Source organism: Coturnix japonica, chromosome 15, assembly GCF_054131305.1.
Source record: "Coturnix japonica strain WE chromosome 15, WE-NBRP24, whole genome shotgun sequence".
In the NCBI taxonomy this organism is placed as follows: Eukaryota; Metazoa; Chordata; class Aves; order Galliformes; family Phasianidae; genus Coturnix; species Coturnix japonica.
Genome location: NC_140677.1, coordinates 5577310 through 5591395, shown reverse-complemented (window position 1 = coordinate 5591395; position 14086 = coordinate 5577310). Strand labels below are relative to the sequence as shown.

At 48.9% G+C, this 14086-nt stretch overlaps 1 protein-coding gene and 1 long non-coding RNA gene across 2 annotated transcripts in view; one reads left to right on the top strand and one right to left on the bottom strand.

Moving 5' to 3' along the window:
* Window positions 1–2782, bottom strand: part of LRIG1 (leucine rich repeats and immunoglobulin like domains 1) — a 75539-nt gene extending 72757 nt beyond the window's left edge. The window contains exon 1 of the mRNA XM_015875192.3: window positions 2257–2782. Coding sequence (XP_015730678.2) covers window positions 2257–2438 — 182 coding nt within the window. The 5' untranslated portion in view covers window positions 2439–2782. The remainder of the gene's footprint in view (window positions 1–2256) is intronic.
* Window positions 2783–4728: 1946 nt separating this feature from the next.
* Window positions 4729–14086, top strand: part of LOC107319885 (uncharacterized) — a 41860-nt gene continuing 32502 nt past the window's right edge. The window contains exon 1 of the long non-coding RNA XR_001557983.3: window positions 4729–4810. This is a non-coding gene — a long non-coding RNA (uncharacterized LOC107319885). The remainder of the gene's footprint in view (window positions 4811–14086) is intronic.

The window sequence follows — 14086 nt, the reverse complement described above, 5'->3', positions numbered from 1 at the left end:
TCCCGGACTTGTTGCTTTCAACCAAATCTCTCCCTATTCACATTCCTGAGCACAGCAAGGCTCTGTCCCAGGCTCCCAGCTCAAATGCCTGTGGCCAGGCACCCACAGGACTCCCAGCAGCACCCAGGTGCTGAGAGCAGCAGTGCTGGGCAGACAGCCTCAATGCAATGTAACCATACCCCCATTTATCTTCCTGGGACAGTTCAGAGCAGGGACCTGCACACTCAGCACCCCATGTCCACAACCAGCCAAGGGCAAGGAGCTCCCTCCTCATTCAACTGTTGCTGTTGATATGAGATGCAAGCATTTCATTCTTTTATTCTGTTTCGCAGCCGTTAACATTCAGTCCTCCTGGGCTGCACGCAAAGTTTGGATCAACTCATCCCTTCTTGAGCTGAACTGAAAGTGGTTGCACTCACTTGCACAACACCAGCTCTGGCACAGCACAACAGGAGAGCAGTGTCTGCTCTGCACTGAGTCAGCTGGGTGTTCAGACCAGGGCTGTGTGGGTCCTGCTCTATCACAAGGTGCTGCAGCTGGTTGTGCAGTGCTGCTCCCCCTAAGAACCCCAACCTGTGCCACTCTGCATTGGCTGCGAGCGACCTCAACACACTGCCCTCAGTGCATCAGTTCTGCCCTCTGAAAGCCGAAGAGAAAAGTCACAACTGCAAGAACGGCAGCCAAGGAAGAATTAACAATAGTTTCAAAAGCTCTCCCTGCTTTTCCTGGGCACTGATAGCCCTGTTGACAAAATACGTAGTGATTAGGGCAGCGCACAACCCTCCCCAGCGTGCAGAGTTTCCTGCAGTCCAAACAAAAGCTTTATCTTAACACACTGAAAACCAACCCAGCACTGCTTGGGCACCCGGGCACTAATTAGGAGGGGGGGAGGGAAGATAAACTGCTAAGGAGGGATTTTTGAAAGCAATCAGTGAAGTGGGGACTTGCAAGTCACTGAATAAGGGATCTCTATAAGAGTTCATATGAGTGATGCCATAAGAACTCATGCTGAGTGTGTGTACCTGGGCTGGGGGTCCCAGCCCCACAGCCCTGTCCATATAAAAGCTATGGACAAAGGTGACAAAACATATCTTGCTGAAGTGGCTACAAGTCCAGCAGCTCCCAGGCAGCAGATTTATACAAGTGATTACTTTACCAATAAAACTCTCTCAACTCAAAGACATTCCAAAATCTGTTCCATATGAAAAAGACACTCCTGGGCATTCACGCTCCCAAAAAAACACCATAAATTCGGTCAAACCAGGCTATTAATGCATTTCCCTGCGTGAAACAAGATTCGCTGTCCTATTTTTACATGGCATGTGGGGATTCTGGCATTATGCTGAGATGAAGAACTTCACAGGACAGTGCCTGATGCTGAGCAGGAGCGAGCAGCAACAGGTGAGCAGGCAGCCACAGCCTCATAGCGACACCTGAGAACTCTGGGTCAAACACAGTATTTCTGCAGCCATAAGAGGGGAACGCAGAGAGAACCTGACAGGCCCTCATCATTCTTAATAGGAAGCTGGATGGTCTGCAGTAATATTTGGGTGACTTCTCTCCTGACAGAGCTGAACCTATACAAATCACTGCTGTAAAAGATGCTCCCCGGTGACCTGTACAGGGGTTCGAACAGCAGGAGTGCAGCAGTTTTCCCGTCTCCGTTTCTGGATGCTCATTTATAGAGGTTACTGACCAGAGTGGGGCACCGATCTCTGCCCAACTATAAGCAAAGAGACACTCGTCTTTCATTGCATCGCAACCGTGGGACGCACAGAGCTGTCAGCACTCGGTTTCAGCTCTGAAGGGCTCAGCAGCACCCGGGGGATGCGTCTAAATATTTCCTAAATCTCTGAGGGAAAACCTCACAGCAAATCCACGACCGTAACTCTAAGCACAGGGACACCTCGATGACTTCGACAAGCAGAGACGAGGGCCGGCAGGGAGGCAGCGAGAGGCAGGCAGAGATTGCGGTTCATTTGGCAAACCCTTCGTTCCCCCAAACCCATCCCAACCCGGCCCGGTGCCGCAGTGGGCGCTCAGAGCCGCAGCGGGGCAGCCCGGCCCCGTATAAACGCAGCGCAGCGGGGCCGGGCCGGGCGCTGCCCCTCGGAGATGCCCAAATAAGGCTCCGGAGGATCGCAACGGGACCCCCGCTTCGGGCGGCATCGCCGCTTTCCTCACACCCAGCACGGAGAAAGAGGAGACCCCTCATCCCGTATAAACAAGGTTAAAACACCCGCCCGCAATACTCACACGTGCCGCAGCCCGGCGGACAGCAGCTCCCGGGGCACCTCGGGCAGCCCCAACCCGCCGCAGCGCAGCCGCTCCCCGTCGCAGCCGCAGCCGTCGGGGCAGGAGGCGGCCGAGCCCAGCAGCACCGCCAGCAACAGCGGCAACGCGGAACCTCCGCCGCCCCGCGACGGCATCACCGCCATTTTGTATCCGGCACCGGCCCAAAGGTCCGAAGCGGAGCGGAACGCGGTCCCGGTTCGCGGTTCCCGGAGCGCTCAGCGCAGCTCCAACACCCGCAGCACCATCGCCTCGGCCGCCGGAGCCCGCGGGGCGCTCAGGGCATCCGCCGTGCAGGCAGAGCGGAGCGGATCCGCGCTCTCTCCGCCTCCACGGGCGCTTATTTCTCCGCGCTGACCGCCAACACCCGGCTCCGCTCGGTGCCCGGTGCTCGCCCTGCCGTCCCGCCGGACCCCTCCGCTCCGCTCGCCGCGGTCCCACGTTGGCTGCACCGCAACATGTAGCCGCGCCGCCCCCCGCGCGTCCGCCCATTGATAGCGCCGCTATTGGTCAGGATCTTCCCCCCGCTCTGCGTCTCATTGATGCCGGCTGCCCGTCAATCACAGGCGCTAAGTCCCTCCTCCCTTTCCCACTCCAGGTGTGAACGCGTCCCCCCCCCCGCTCCAATCCACTTAAAGGGGAAGCTCCCTCCGCTCTCCGTGCAAGGGGGAACGTGCCGAGAGCTCCCCATGGTCTCTGTGTAACCTTCCCCATCTTATATCACGGACATACCCTGCAAGGACGCAGTGCAGGAGCACAATATGAGCAGTTCACCCTAAACTCAAGCAGCTGCCTAAATTCACCCAATGTTTGAAAGCCCCGGGTTCTACTATTGGAAGGGACAAGCCTTGCACAGATATGAGAGCTCTCCTCTCCATTCAGTGGCACAGGGCTCAGCCAATGGATGCACCGTGATAATTAGCAGCAAAGTTAATGTTGGTGCAACTCCTCCCCCTGACAGAATCACAGAATTATCAAGGTTGGAAAAGACCTAGAAGATCATCTAGTGCAACCATTACCAATACTTCCAAGCTAAATCATATTCCTGACCATCCAGGGTGACCTGATAACGGCCTTTCAGTATCTTAAAGGTGGCTGTAAGAAAGAAGGGGAGATTCTGTTCTTACTTTACAATAAGGAGGGGTGAGGCACAGACTGCTCAGAGAGGTGGTGGATGCCCCATCCCTAGAGACAGCCATGGTGAGGCTGGAGGAGCTCTGAGCACCTGATGGAGGTGTAGGTGTCCCCATACAGTGCAGATGGCCTTTAAGATTCCTTCCAACTCAAACAATTCTATGTCCCATGCTAAATCACATTGTACATGCACTGGGGATCAATCCCCAGCAGCACTCAAAGGGAACTGAGTGCACTCACAGTGCTCCTGCCGTGCCCCAAACCCAACTCTGTGTTACAGAGTTGTGTACAACGTGGAGGATGCTTCTTCCTTGAACCTCATTAAGCCTAATTAAACAGCTTACAAAAGTATTTAGGAAAACAAATTTTAAAGTGGCAAAGGCACGCCAACACGGAAGAGATTTCTAATTCTGTCATGTCTTTTTGTGGATTTGGATTCGGTTCAGAAAGTGCACACTTGGAAGGTAATTGCTGACAGCATGCAGAATCCATCAAGCTGTAATTAACACTACTATTATTCTAATTGCCTCACTCAAGCTTCTGTGTTTTTTAATTGTAGAGCAATTTGCCAATAGAGAATTTAATTGCAATACATATTTTATACATTTTTGGGACAAAGTACCATTATTTCTACTTCAGTAGAACGTTCCTCAGTTTTTAATAGCTTTCCTTATTCTTCTCTAGGACTTTTTTATTTATTAATTTTTTCCCCCTGATAAAGGAATTTGATTGCAACCTCTTGTGAAATTAGTAAGGATATAATATACAGGAGTGCCCGGAGGCTTCACTTTGGATCATGACTCTATTAAGCGAGGAACTGTACATACATGCAGCAAGACACAGCCCTAAGGAGCTTGAAATCCAAACAGAGAAGACAAACTGAGGTGAGAACAGAAGCACCATCCCTGTGGCACAGATGGGGAATGCAGCCACGGATCACTCACCTCGGGTGACCCTGTGCTGGTAATTAGGAACTTACATTCTCTCCCCCACATCCCGCACATCACAGCAATTATTCAGTGCAGCCACATTGATACAGAGCTAACATAGGTCCTCAGCACCAGCTGATCCTATGGCTGATGGCTACGCCATGTCACCAGCTCCAAACAGCCTCCCAGAGCTGAACGGGTTACAACAGACCTGGAGGGATGAGGTGATGGCTGCTCACCACACAGATCTGCTCTCTCTCTGTGGTCCCAGTCCTGCTGCTCAGGGCTGATCTGGTTGGAGAACACAGCAGATATGTTTGTGACACACGAGCACCCAGCAACAACGGCTGATTTGTGACATCACACCTCACTGCTTCTATGGGCAATGCTGGCTCAGCCTTGCAGAAGGCAGTACACGACAGAGAGAAGTAAAGGAAGAGATCATGAAGTTTAAGGTCAGTAAAGTTTAGAAGTAGTTTAGAAGTAGTTTAGAAGAAGTTTAAGGTCATTAAAGTTGGGTTTGGGCTCAGGGTCCTAAGGGTTTACCTTTGGTGCCACAAGCTTTTTATCAAAAGCAGAGACTTGTGTTTGAACTTTAGTCCTCCAGGAACAGAATATCTTTGATCAAGACCAGATTGTCCTCCATTAACTTTAAAGTTCACCCAGGTATCTACCATAGTCTAACACTTGACTAACACTAAGTTGAATTGCTTCCCCAGCCTGGGACTGACACAGGCATTCAGCAGAAGATAGTGCAAAGGGTGAGATCCAATTAATCCTGCCCCTGTTCGATGCCACATCTGACTCTTCCCTCCTCCCCTCCTAAAGGGCTTGTTTAAACACATCTGCATAAAGAGAGCTTCTCACCTTTTTAAGATCAGCCTCAGAAAGGCTCAGCAGCAATTTGCCGTTGAGACAGAAGGGGGAGAGAAAGGAGGCTGTGAGCAGCAGAACAGTGCCTGCCATTTGGATGGGTGAAAAGAATGAAGCAGAATGCAGCTGGTAGCTCACTTAGACTGTGCCTTCTAGCACAGCATCGTTGTTCTCTTGTGCTCAAGATCCACATCCAGAAATTTCCTGAAGCCCAGAGATGAATTAGGTCCCATACTGGCAGAATCAGGGCTCAATCCTCAGCTCTGAGAAGCAGATCTGTGCCCAGTCTGACAGCAAGAGCAGGACTGGAGACACAGCACTTCCCAACAGCAACAGGTGCTGATGGTGTTTGTGCTATGAAGAGCTCTATTAGTTAGTATAATAACTATAATTACAAGGTGCAACTTCTCGTTGCTTTCACCTGCAGGCTGAGGTGGAAGCAGGAGGTTCTTGCAGCCCCAGAGGAATACATGAGATTAAATCATGAAAGTGGAGCAAAAGAGCTGGGATCCAGCTAACACTGGAGGCACCTGCCCCTGCCCAGAGAATAACAAAGGCTTAGGGGTATCAGAAAGACCAGGGCTCAGCAAATGTTACTGATTAAAATAAATGCCAGATGGAATAAGTGCAGGATGCCCCTTCAGAAGCAAACAACATTATTTAATAGCCACACGATCCAGATGAAGGGCACCATCAGCACAGGTGGTCTCTGCCTGGCAGTGTTTCCAAGGCAAGTTCAGCTGTAAGTTGCACAAAGTGCCTATTTGCAAAAGCTGAAATCCTGCTCAACAGCTGAAGGAAGGTGATGGCAGAATGACCAACACAGCCAGGCTGGGAAGGGCCCAGAGAGCAGCATTGCCTTGCAGGTCAGAGCTCATTTTCTTTCAGCTGTTGAGCTTTGTCTGCAGTAGAAGTGTGGCAAGATACCTTATGACAACTTCCACTGGTACTCAGATGCTGCCCCTGTGATTACCACAAGCTGTTACTACCAAACTACCTCTTGTTGCTTTATGGCTGGAAGATATTAGTGTTTGTCCATCACACTTTGATCCCTTGTTTAGAAAAGAATTCTGTTTCCTTGCTCTTGAGTGCCTCATTCTTGGCTAGGGACTGAACTGCAGGCTGATATTTCTGCTTGGCCCTCGAAGCCAACTGTTAACCACACTTCTTGTCCTGCTGGTACCACCCAAGAGCTCAGCAGTACTGCCATACAAATGGCACAGCATCATTATACGAAGAACAAAATATGTGGCAGGGCCCTGCTGTGGCTTAGAGGCTCTGAGAAGAATCTGTCAAAATATCTTAGACATCTGCCATGTGTAAAAATCTCATGATTGTTCTTCAAATTCTTCCACAGATACATCAGCTTCTTCCCCCATCTCCCTCTGCTCGTTACCAGCTGTGTGTGACACAAGAGCTCTTTTCCTTCCATTTATTCAATACCTGAGGTCATTATGCTCTGTTTTGAGACATCCTAAATCACTTCCATAGCACACAGTTGGGATGACATGAAGGATTATGACTTCATGTGGGAATAAGGAGGAGCAGATGAAGACTTAATAGACACAAACCCTGCTTTATGCCAGTGCCATAACTAATTAGAAACAGGGGGGAACAAGTAGATGGTAACTGTCTCAAACTTCTAACAGAAGAGTCCATAGTGCTCTCATGCCAGCATCGCAGCAGTTGGACAGCTTTGTCCTTGCATGCAGTGGTAGGTATTTGGGTATTGGCACATGGCATAGCCCACAAGCATGAATGGCCATGGAAAGCTGCAGGGATGCACAATGACTGTGTCTGTTCCGTCCCAGGAGGATTATATTCCTTCTGCCTTTGAGATGCATTTTCCATCAGCTTTGCAGTGAGGCACACTGTAATGCAAGAGCTCATGCAGAAGTAACAAGGTTAAAGCAGTTACCAGGTTGTGATCTGGAGGCAACGCTGCGTGAAGAGGCAGAAGAGCTTCCAGTCCCTTCCCACACTTCACTAAGCTTTCAACAAAACGAGAACATATCTCAATATGCTACAGCTTGTCTTCTGAATTCAAGAAAACTGCTGAGAGCTTTCAGCCTCACAGCTGTGCTGCTCCAGAGAAGCACAACTCAATCACAATTCCTTGTTGCTCTTTGGCTTCTATGCTGTTCTGAGGGGTCTCATCTCAGTCACTCTCCTCCTGACCTGCATGGAAGGACTCTGTTCTGGTTACTGTGGGCAATAAACACATCATCCCCCACAACTTGGCAGACCTGTAACCAGCACCCAAAGATAAGAAGCTTGCCAACCTCCTCATCCAGCTGGGGCAACATGTGCCAGAGCATTAACAAGAGATTCTTTGTGAGGATAGCCTAGAAGAGATGCAGCATCCAAAGGAAGCACTGAAAGAGGAGGTAGGGAAAGAAAGGAAAAACACCGCCTTGCCTCGTACTTACTCTGCTATCCATCAGACCCATTTGATGAAGCACAAAATCATTACCAAGCTGCCTCTCTAAACAAAAGTTACTTAAGCATCTTCCTCTTCCAGCACTTATAGGGTTTATGGGATGCTGGCATGCCTCACACAGGGCCTTTCCCAATGGGCTACACCTGTGGGGAGAAAACTCAGCTGCAAGCTATCAATTACTGTGTGCTGGGCACTGTGCATACTGCTCCAAGATGTTATTCTTAACAGGATCTTTGAGGGAAGCTCTGCAGGTAACGAGTGTTTTTTTCGTGATGTTTTTTTGCTGTTCTTTTGCTAAATGAAATGTTAAGGCTGTGGATCAAAGGGTTTTCTGTTCCCTAGAGAAGGGAATAGCTTTGGGGCTGTGCTGGAGGTATGAGGGAACCTGGTGGCACTTGGCCTATTTGTGGTGATCCCAAGCTACATCTTGAGGAGTGGGTCAGTGAGAGCTGCCAGCCCTCGCTGTGTCACAGGGATATGGCTTCTATTTTTGTTTGTTGCCTTGTTCACTTCTTTTAGTATTGATAACAGCTGGGTGTCACTGAGCTACAACATTGCATGTCCTTGTGTTATTGTGCAAGATGTTCCTTGGGACTTCAGGTACACTTCTGTCTGGTCTTGGACATATTAAGGAGGGGTTGTGGTGTGTTTTTGAGAGGTTTGCATATGGACCAATGGTTTTCCTTATTGTTCTGGTATCATTGTTTTCCTAAACATCTCCCTCTGACTGCTGGGTAGAAGGTAATGTAAACAGGAGGTCCACATGTATAGGTAACATAAAGCTTAGGCTGGCTTGTTTCTGAGATAGCCAGGCTGTGCCAGTTTCAACAGCTTCTTTACATATGTGAGCCTGTAGGTGACCAGCATCCACTAACAGATCATCTATAATTTAATAAAAGTTAGCTCTCTCTATTAGTGTAAGGCAACACGTTGGAAAAAGCCATTAATCATAGCGAGTCTTGATGGCTGCTGAGTCTGCACCTGCGAAGCTGGAGCCTTGGGAAATAGTATTTTGAGCAATCTGCATGGCTTTGACAGAATGCCTGTAACTTTTTCCCATTACATCATTACTGGGGCCAACACAAAGGCTATCTGGGTTGCTCAAGGAAGTGTATTGTGGAAAACAATCCTACTTTGATGACTGATCCAGGCATTTATTTAGGCAAAGCAGAAGCAGTTGCACTGGCACATTTGATCTGTGCTGTTAATGGGAGACAGCTCAGTGCATGCTTTTGTTACACTTGCTCTTGCTTGCATAAGTTCTTGAGATTATTTTTTTTGATGAACAAATCTGTCTGCTCCTTCTCATGGCAATCCTGCAGTGTCACAATCCTACTTATCACTCATACTTTCCAGATGGGATTTATTCCAAAATCTGGCTCAGAAGAATTTGCCCAGGTTGATAAAAAAAAGCCACTCAGTATAACACTAAACAGATAAATGCGTGTATGTACGCACCAAGGAGGAGAAAAAAGCCACACAAGTGGGATGCAGTGTGTAGGAGTGGAGTAAAATAAAGTAGTGACTTGATTTCTTGTTGTGCTGATGTCTAATTGGCCAAGGAGATGTCAGTGTCCCTTTGTACTGTTTTGTAGCAAGCACGCAGAAGTCACTGCTTCCCTCAAAGGGAAGAAAATCTATTACAGGACTTGCATTGATGTGCTCTGGCTGTTGCTGGAGCACCTTGCAAGCCATTTGTTTTTTCAGTGTTTGTCCTCTGTTTGCATTTCTCATGTGTTGTTGACTGTTATTAAAGACTTGCTAAATGCTTTGAAGGAAAGACTTGCAGAAATGGCCAACTCGCTTCTGTGCCTTTGGACTTCCAAAGTTTGAGTGCTCCTTATTTGGATGTTGTTTAAATATGGATAAACAAACCTTCTGAAGGAATGAGTAGGGATTTCAACATTGTAATATCTGAAAGTGAAAGGGGAAACTTAGTTAGAAAGTGGCATATGGCAGCTGTGCCCTTCTCAGGTGTATGCTGTGTGGTAGAACAGTGTCAGTGCAGAAGGTTTCTGCACTGTAGCAATGTTTTTTCTGGTTTAGGTTGTTTCTAAGACTCTCAGAGAGGAGAGGATTGAGTTTTCAGCTGAGAAATGCACTGCCCATTGCTTCAGCCACCACTGATCAGAACTGCAAGAACTTATCTGTGAGGGGCAATCCGTTAAGGTAAAGCCATGAGCAATACATCTGTCCTTCTAAACTGGTCTTTAGAAGACTCAGCCAGACCTGGCCATGGTCATTCCTTGCACCAAAAAGCAGCAAATGGGGTGTGCAGCTCCCCAGGCTTGTGGGCACACATTCAGCCTGCTGGATGATGGCTCCATACTCTTCCACAGCTGCTGGGTCATTCAGCCATTTCCCAGCCTTAGGTTTAGCCAGCAGTAGCTCCTTGCCACCACTTCCTTGTTCTTGGATTTAATTCTCGACCATTTCAGGGTGTGCCTATTTATTTATTAATTTCTCACAAAAGAGGTCTTGCAATTCATTTGAAAGTGACCAAAAATCCTTGTTGAGAATGTAAGGCCAGAACCACACATGTGTGCCTGTGCACTGCCCTGCAGCTACCGATTCCTCCTTCCCCGGGCAGCTCCATGCAAGCAGCCCAGAGCATGACAAAAGCTCTTGGCCGTCATCCTGCTTCCTCCCCCCTTCCACCTGAGCTCTGCCTTCCAGGTGTTACGTGCGTTTTGAAGTCAAAGTGCTTGCCAGCTCCAATTAAACTTGTGGTTTGCAGACAAATTGGGAGCCGGCCGGAGAGGAAGCGGGCGGGAGAGTTGTGTGGAGCCTGCAGCAACCTGCAAGCTGCTTGCTTGGTTGCTTGCCCTGTGGCTACTGCAGCATTTGGGTTTTTCCTTCCATTCTTTGCAGTGTCTTGGGCAGAAGTGTTAGGTGGGCACAGTGATGGCATTGCTCTTTGTCACTGTGTTAATCCAAAACGCTCTCCTTGCTCAGCTTGGCTGCTCTTTCAGGAGAAATTAGGCTTTTGTAGGGAGTTTCTGCTGGTTAACAGTAACCAAATTCAGCACTGCGGTGGATGTCTCCGTGCCAGCTCAAATTCCACAGGTTCCATGCAAGTAGCAGTAAATATTCCACTGTGAATATGTTAGAGGCATTTGAACAACACAATTCCCAGGCTGCACAGTGACCAAGTTAGAGTCACTGAATGGTTTGGGTTGGAATCCTGGAAATAAAGATCACTGTGTTCATGGCTAGAAACATAGAATATCTCAAGTTGGAAGAGACCCATAAGGATCATTGAGTCCAATCTCCCTGCCATGAAGGGTCCAAAACCCAACTTCAAACACTGGGCTTTGTTTGGGAGTGGCAGTAGTGATTTTGATTGTTTTTCTACTTGCAACCTTGGACACAGATACATTTTCACTGGCACAGCTGCCCAGAGCTGTGGGTTCCCCATCCCTGGGGGTACACGTGGCCATGGATGGGGTCCTGGGCAGGTTGAACTGGTGGGGGGCAGCCAGCCCAAGGCAGATGGTTGGAACTAAATGATCTTTAAGGTCCCTCCAAACCCAAGCCATTCTATGATTTTTAACAGCAACAGGAGAAAGGACCTTCCATTTGGGCACTTACCAGAAATGGGACTCCTCAATCGCATGAAAAAATGGGACCCAAATGGCTCCAAAATGAAACATTTCCTGCAAAAAGTTTGTTTTGACAAATTTCTTTCTTTAGGAAGTGCCGTACAGTGAGGAAATTGCTCACCACTTCTAGTGTTTGAAGCTATGGGAGACGTCTTTCTGAGCTTAAAAAGAAAACATATTGCTCTTTTTTTTTTTCCTGTTTGCATTCATACTGCTTGCCAAAAGGGGCTCTGAGAGCAAAGTCAGATGCAAAAGCATCAGGAATCAGTTTATTAGCTGGGAAGTGACTTTCAGCACATCTTGCTTTTGTTTCAGTGATCTTTCAAACCTGGCTGTTGGCACTGCAGACACATCTACAGTTAATGTGTTCCTGGGAATGTTTTTCTCCAGTATCAGGGGTGTTGCAATGGTGTTTCTCCCCAGCATCCTGATGTTTGCTCCCAGGGGACTTCCAGCCCTCTGGTTGCTCTTACTTTCTGTTCTGTGCCTGAAGTTACTCCCCCCCCCCCCCCAACACCCCAAGATATCTGTGTGCCCTTGCCATGGTCTTCTGCCGTACCCTTTTAGGTTCCACTTGCTGCATCCGCTCTGGCATGCATTGTTTTCATTTACTGCCCCTACTACACCCATAAAAGCTCCTTGTTGATGTCTCTGAAAGCCCCAAAATAAGCTGCATTAAAGCAGAAGAGGAGTACTTGATTGTGGACGTGAGGATAAAGAGGATTAGGGATGAGTGCCAAATCTACTGTTTAAAATCCTGCACTTGCTGCAGAAAGTATCTGGTCTGTCCTTTGCCAGAAGCGTCTTTGGCCCTGGAAATGAGCCCCATGTCTGTCGTTGTCCCAGCAGCAAGTCCTTTGCAGGAAGAGCAGTCCCTGAGCTGTTCACCCTAGGAAGGACTCATGGGTCTTCATGCAGCCCTCCTCTCCTACAGCCATCTCCCTGAGAGCGTTTCTGCTTTTCCTCTCGCCCTTTCCTCTGTCCTCCACCCCCCTCCGCCTCCATCTGGTTTCTATCTGGGCTGAACAGATGTTTTTCCACTTCTTAAATGTCCTGTGCTCTCACCTTGACGACGTCTAACAGCGGTTGTTCATTCTTCTTTCCCCAGGTGTAAAACTTGAAAAACTGGAGGGGCTGGAGGAGCACCAGCTTCTCACAGCCCCTTTGTGCACGTTGCTGCTTGGTGGAGGGATAGGGAAACCTCTGTGCTGGTTCACCTTGCAGCCTAGAACCCCATTTCTCTTTCCATCTCCCCTTTCCATTGTACACAGAGGATCAGACCTGTGATTTATGCTGGGGCAGTGTATATAATATTCTCACTTTCATGTTATAAATGTTTAACAAATCCGTAAGGTATCAAAAGAGCTCTCAGGGGAGATTTGCTAAGAAGGGTTGGTGGATAAACCTTGAGGGCTTGGCTGGAAAGCAGACATACACAGTTTATTGCTTCCCCCTGCTGTGGGGTGACAATAGGTTAATTGTAGATTTTTTTTCCCTTAAAATAAAAGTTCCTCACTTGGCAACTCAATCAAGTGGTATCTGTCACGTGGAGGTCTCCTGAAGGATTTATTCCCATTTTAAGTAATGTTTTGGAGGTGTGTGCTCCATCTGGAATACATTAGATAGAGAGCAGCAAGGTCTGCTGGCATGTGCCTGGGCTGGGGAAGGTGTGTGAGGTGGGGACTGGCTGCAGCATGGTACCTTCCTGGTACTGTCCTTCTCTCCTGTTCCCACTTTGTGGCTCTGAAGTACTGCAAAAGGGATTCCCTGAATCCTCCATCAAGGGACTGTGAGCATCACAGCAAGGGATAGGGATGATCTGAGCAGTTCTGGTCCCAGAGATGGTGGCAGCCACTGCTGTGCCCACTTCTGGCCGTGGCAGTGCCCAGCTCCAGGGCACTGTGGATGAGTCAGAAGTTACCAGCTGCTCCCTCCTCCAGTGAAACCACCTCCCTTCTCTGTGTTCTCTGTTCTCTCTCTCTTCTTCTTGGTACTGTACAATCAAGTGAAATCATGCCACTTGGAAGCTTCCCTCTGCTTAGCTTTGCGCTTCTTTACTTTTTAGCTGGCTGGACCCTTTCTCCTATAAAAGAGCAGCAAATGATACGATAAGAGAGCATGGCACTTTAGAGGTGAGCAACTGCTGGGTGCAAACCCACTGTCAGAGCCACCAGCTGCTGCCCTGTGGGAGGTGGGTGCTGAGCGGCCCCACCTGCTCTGGGTTTTGGAAACTGTCCTCCTTGGAGACCATATCTGTGAGCACTGGCATTTTCCATGCTGCCTGCCAAGGGGGCTGTGCAGCACGGAGCAGACAGCCTGCGTGTGTTTTTTGCTCGCTGGAGCACAGCCACCTTCCTGATGGAATGGGGCTTTCGTCACGCACTGTCCCTGGCCACTGAGCACCCATGTCTGTGCCCTCAAAACCCATTTGAGGGGCAATGTTGGGACAATGAAATGAGATGGGTGAGCTGGCATGTCGTCTCTAAATCTGGGTAGAATGGGGTCTCCTCCAGCATCACAGCCCTATGAGGCCTTTTTGAAGATAGGACCTCTCTGTGGGTGAGGTCAGTACTGTGAGACGCTGCTGCCATTGAGAACAAAAAGAAGTTTGGTTTTCAAGAAACATATTTCCCTGAGCTTCCTGCCCTTGGAGATCTTGGCCAGAACTCTGGTATTTCGTGCTCCCCAACCCTCTGAAAGATGAAACTGGGCTCGGGGTGCAGCAGGAGCGTTACTAATGGGATGTGGAAGTGCCATATGGCCCCAAACGATCACTGTCAGCGAGGCGGCTCCAGGAACCCCTCTTGCTGTATGGG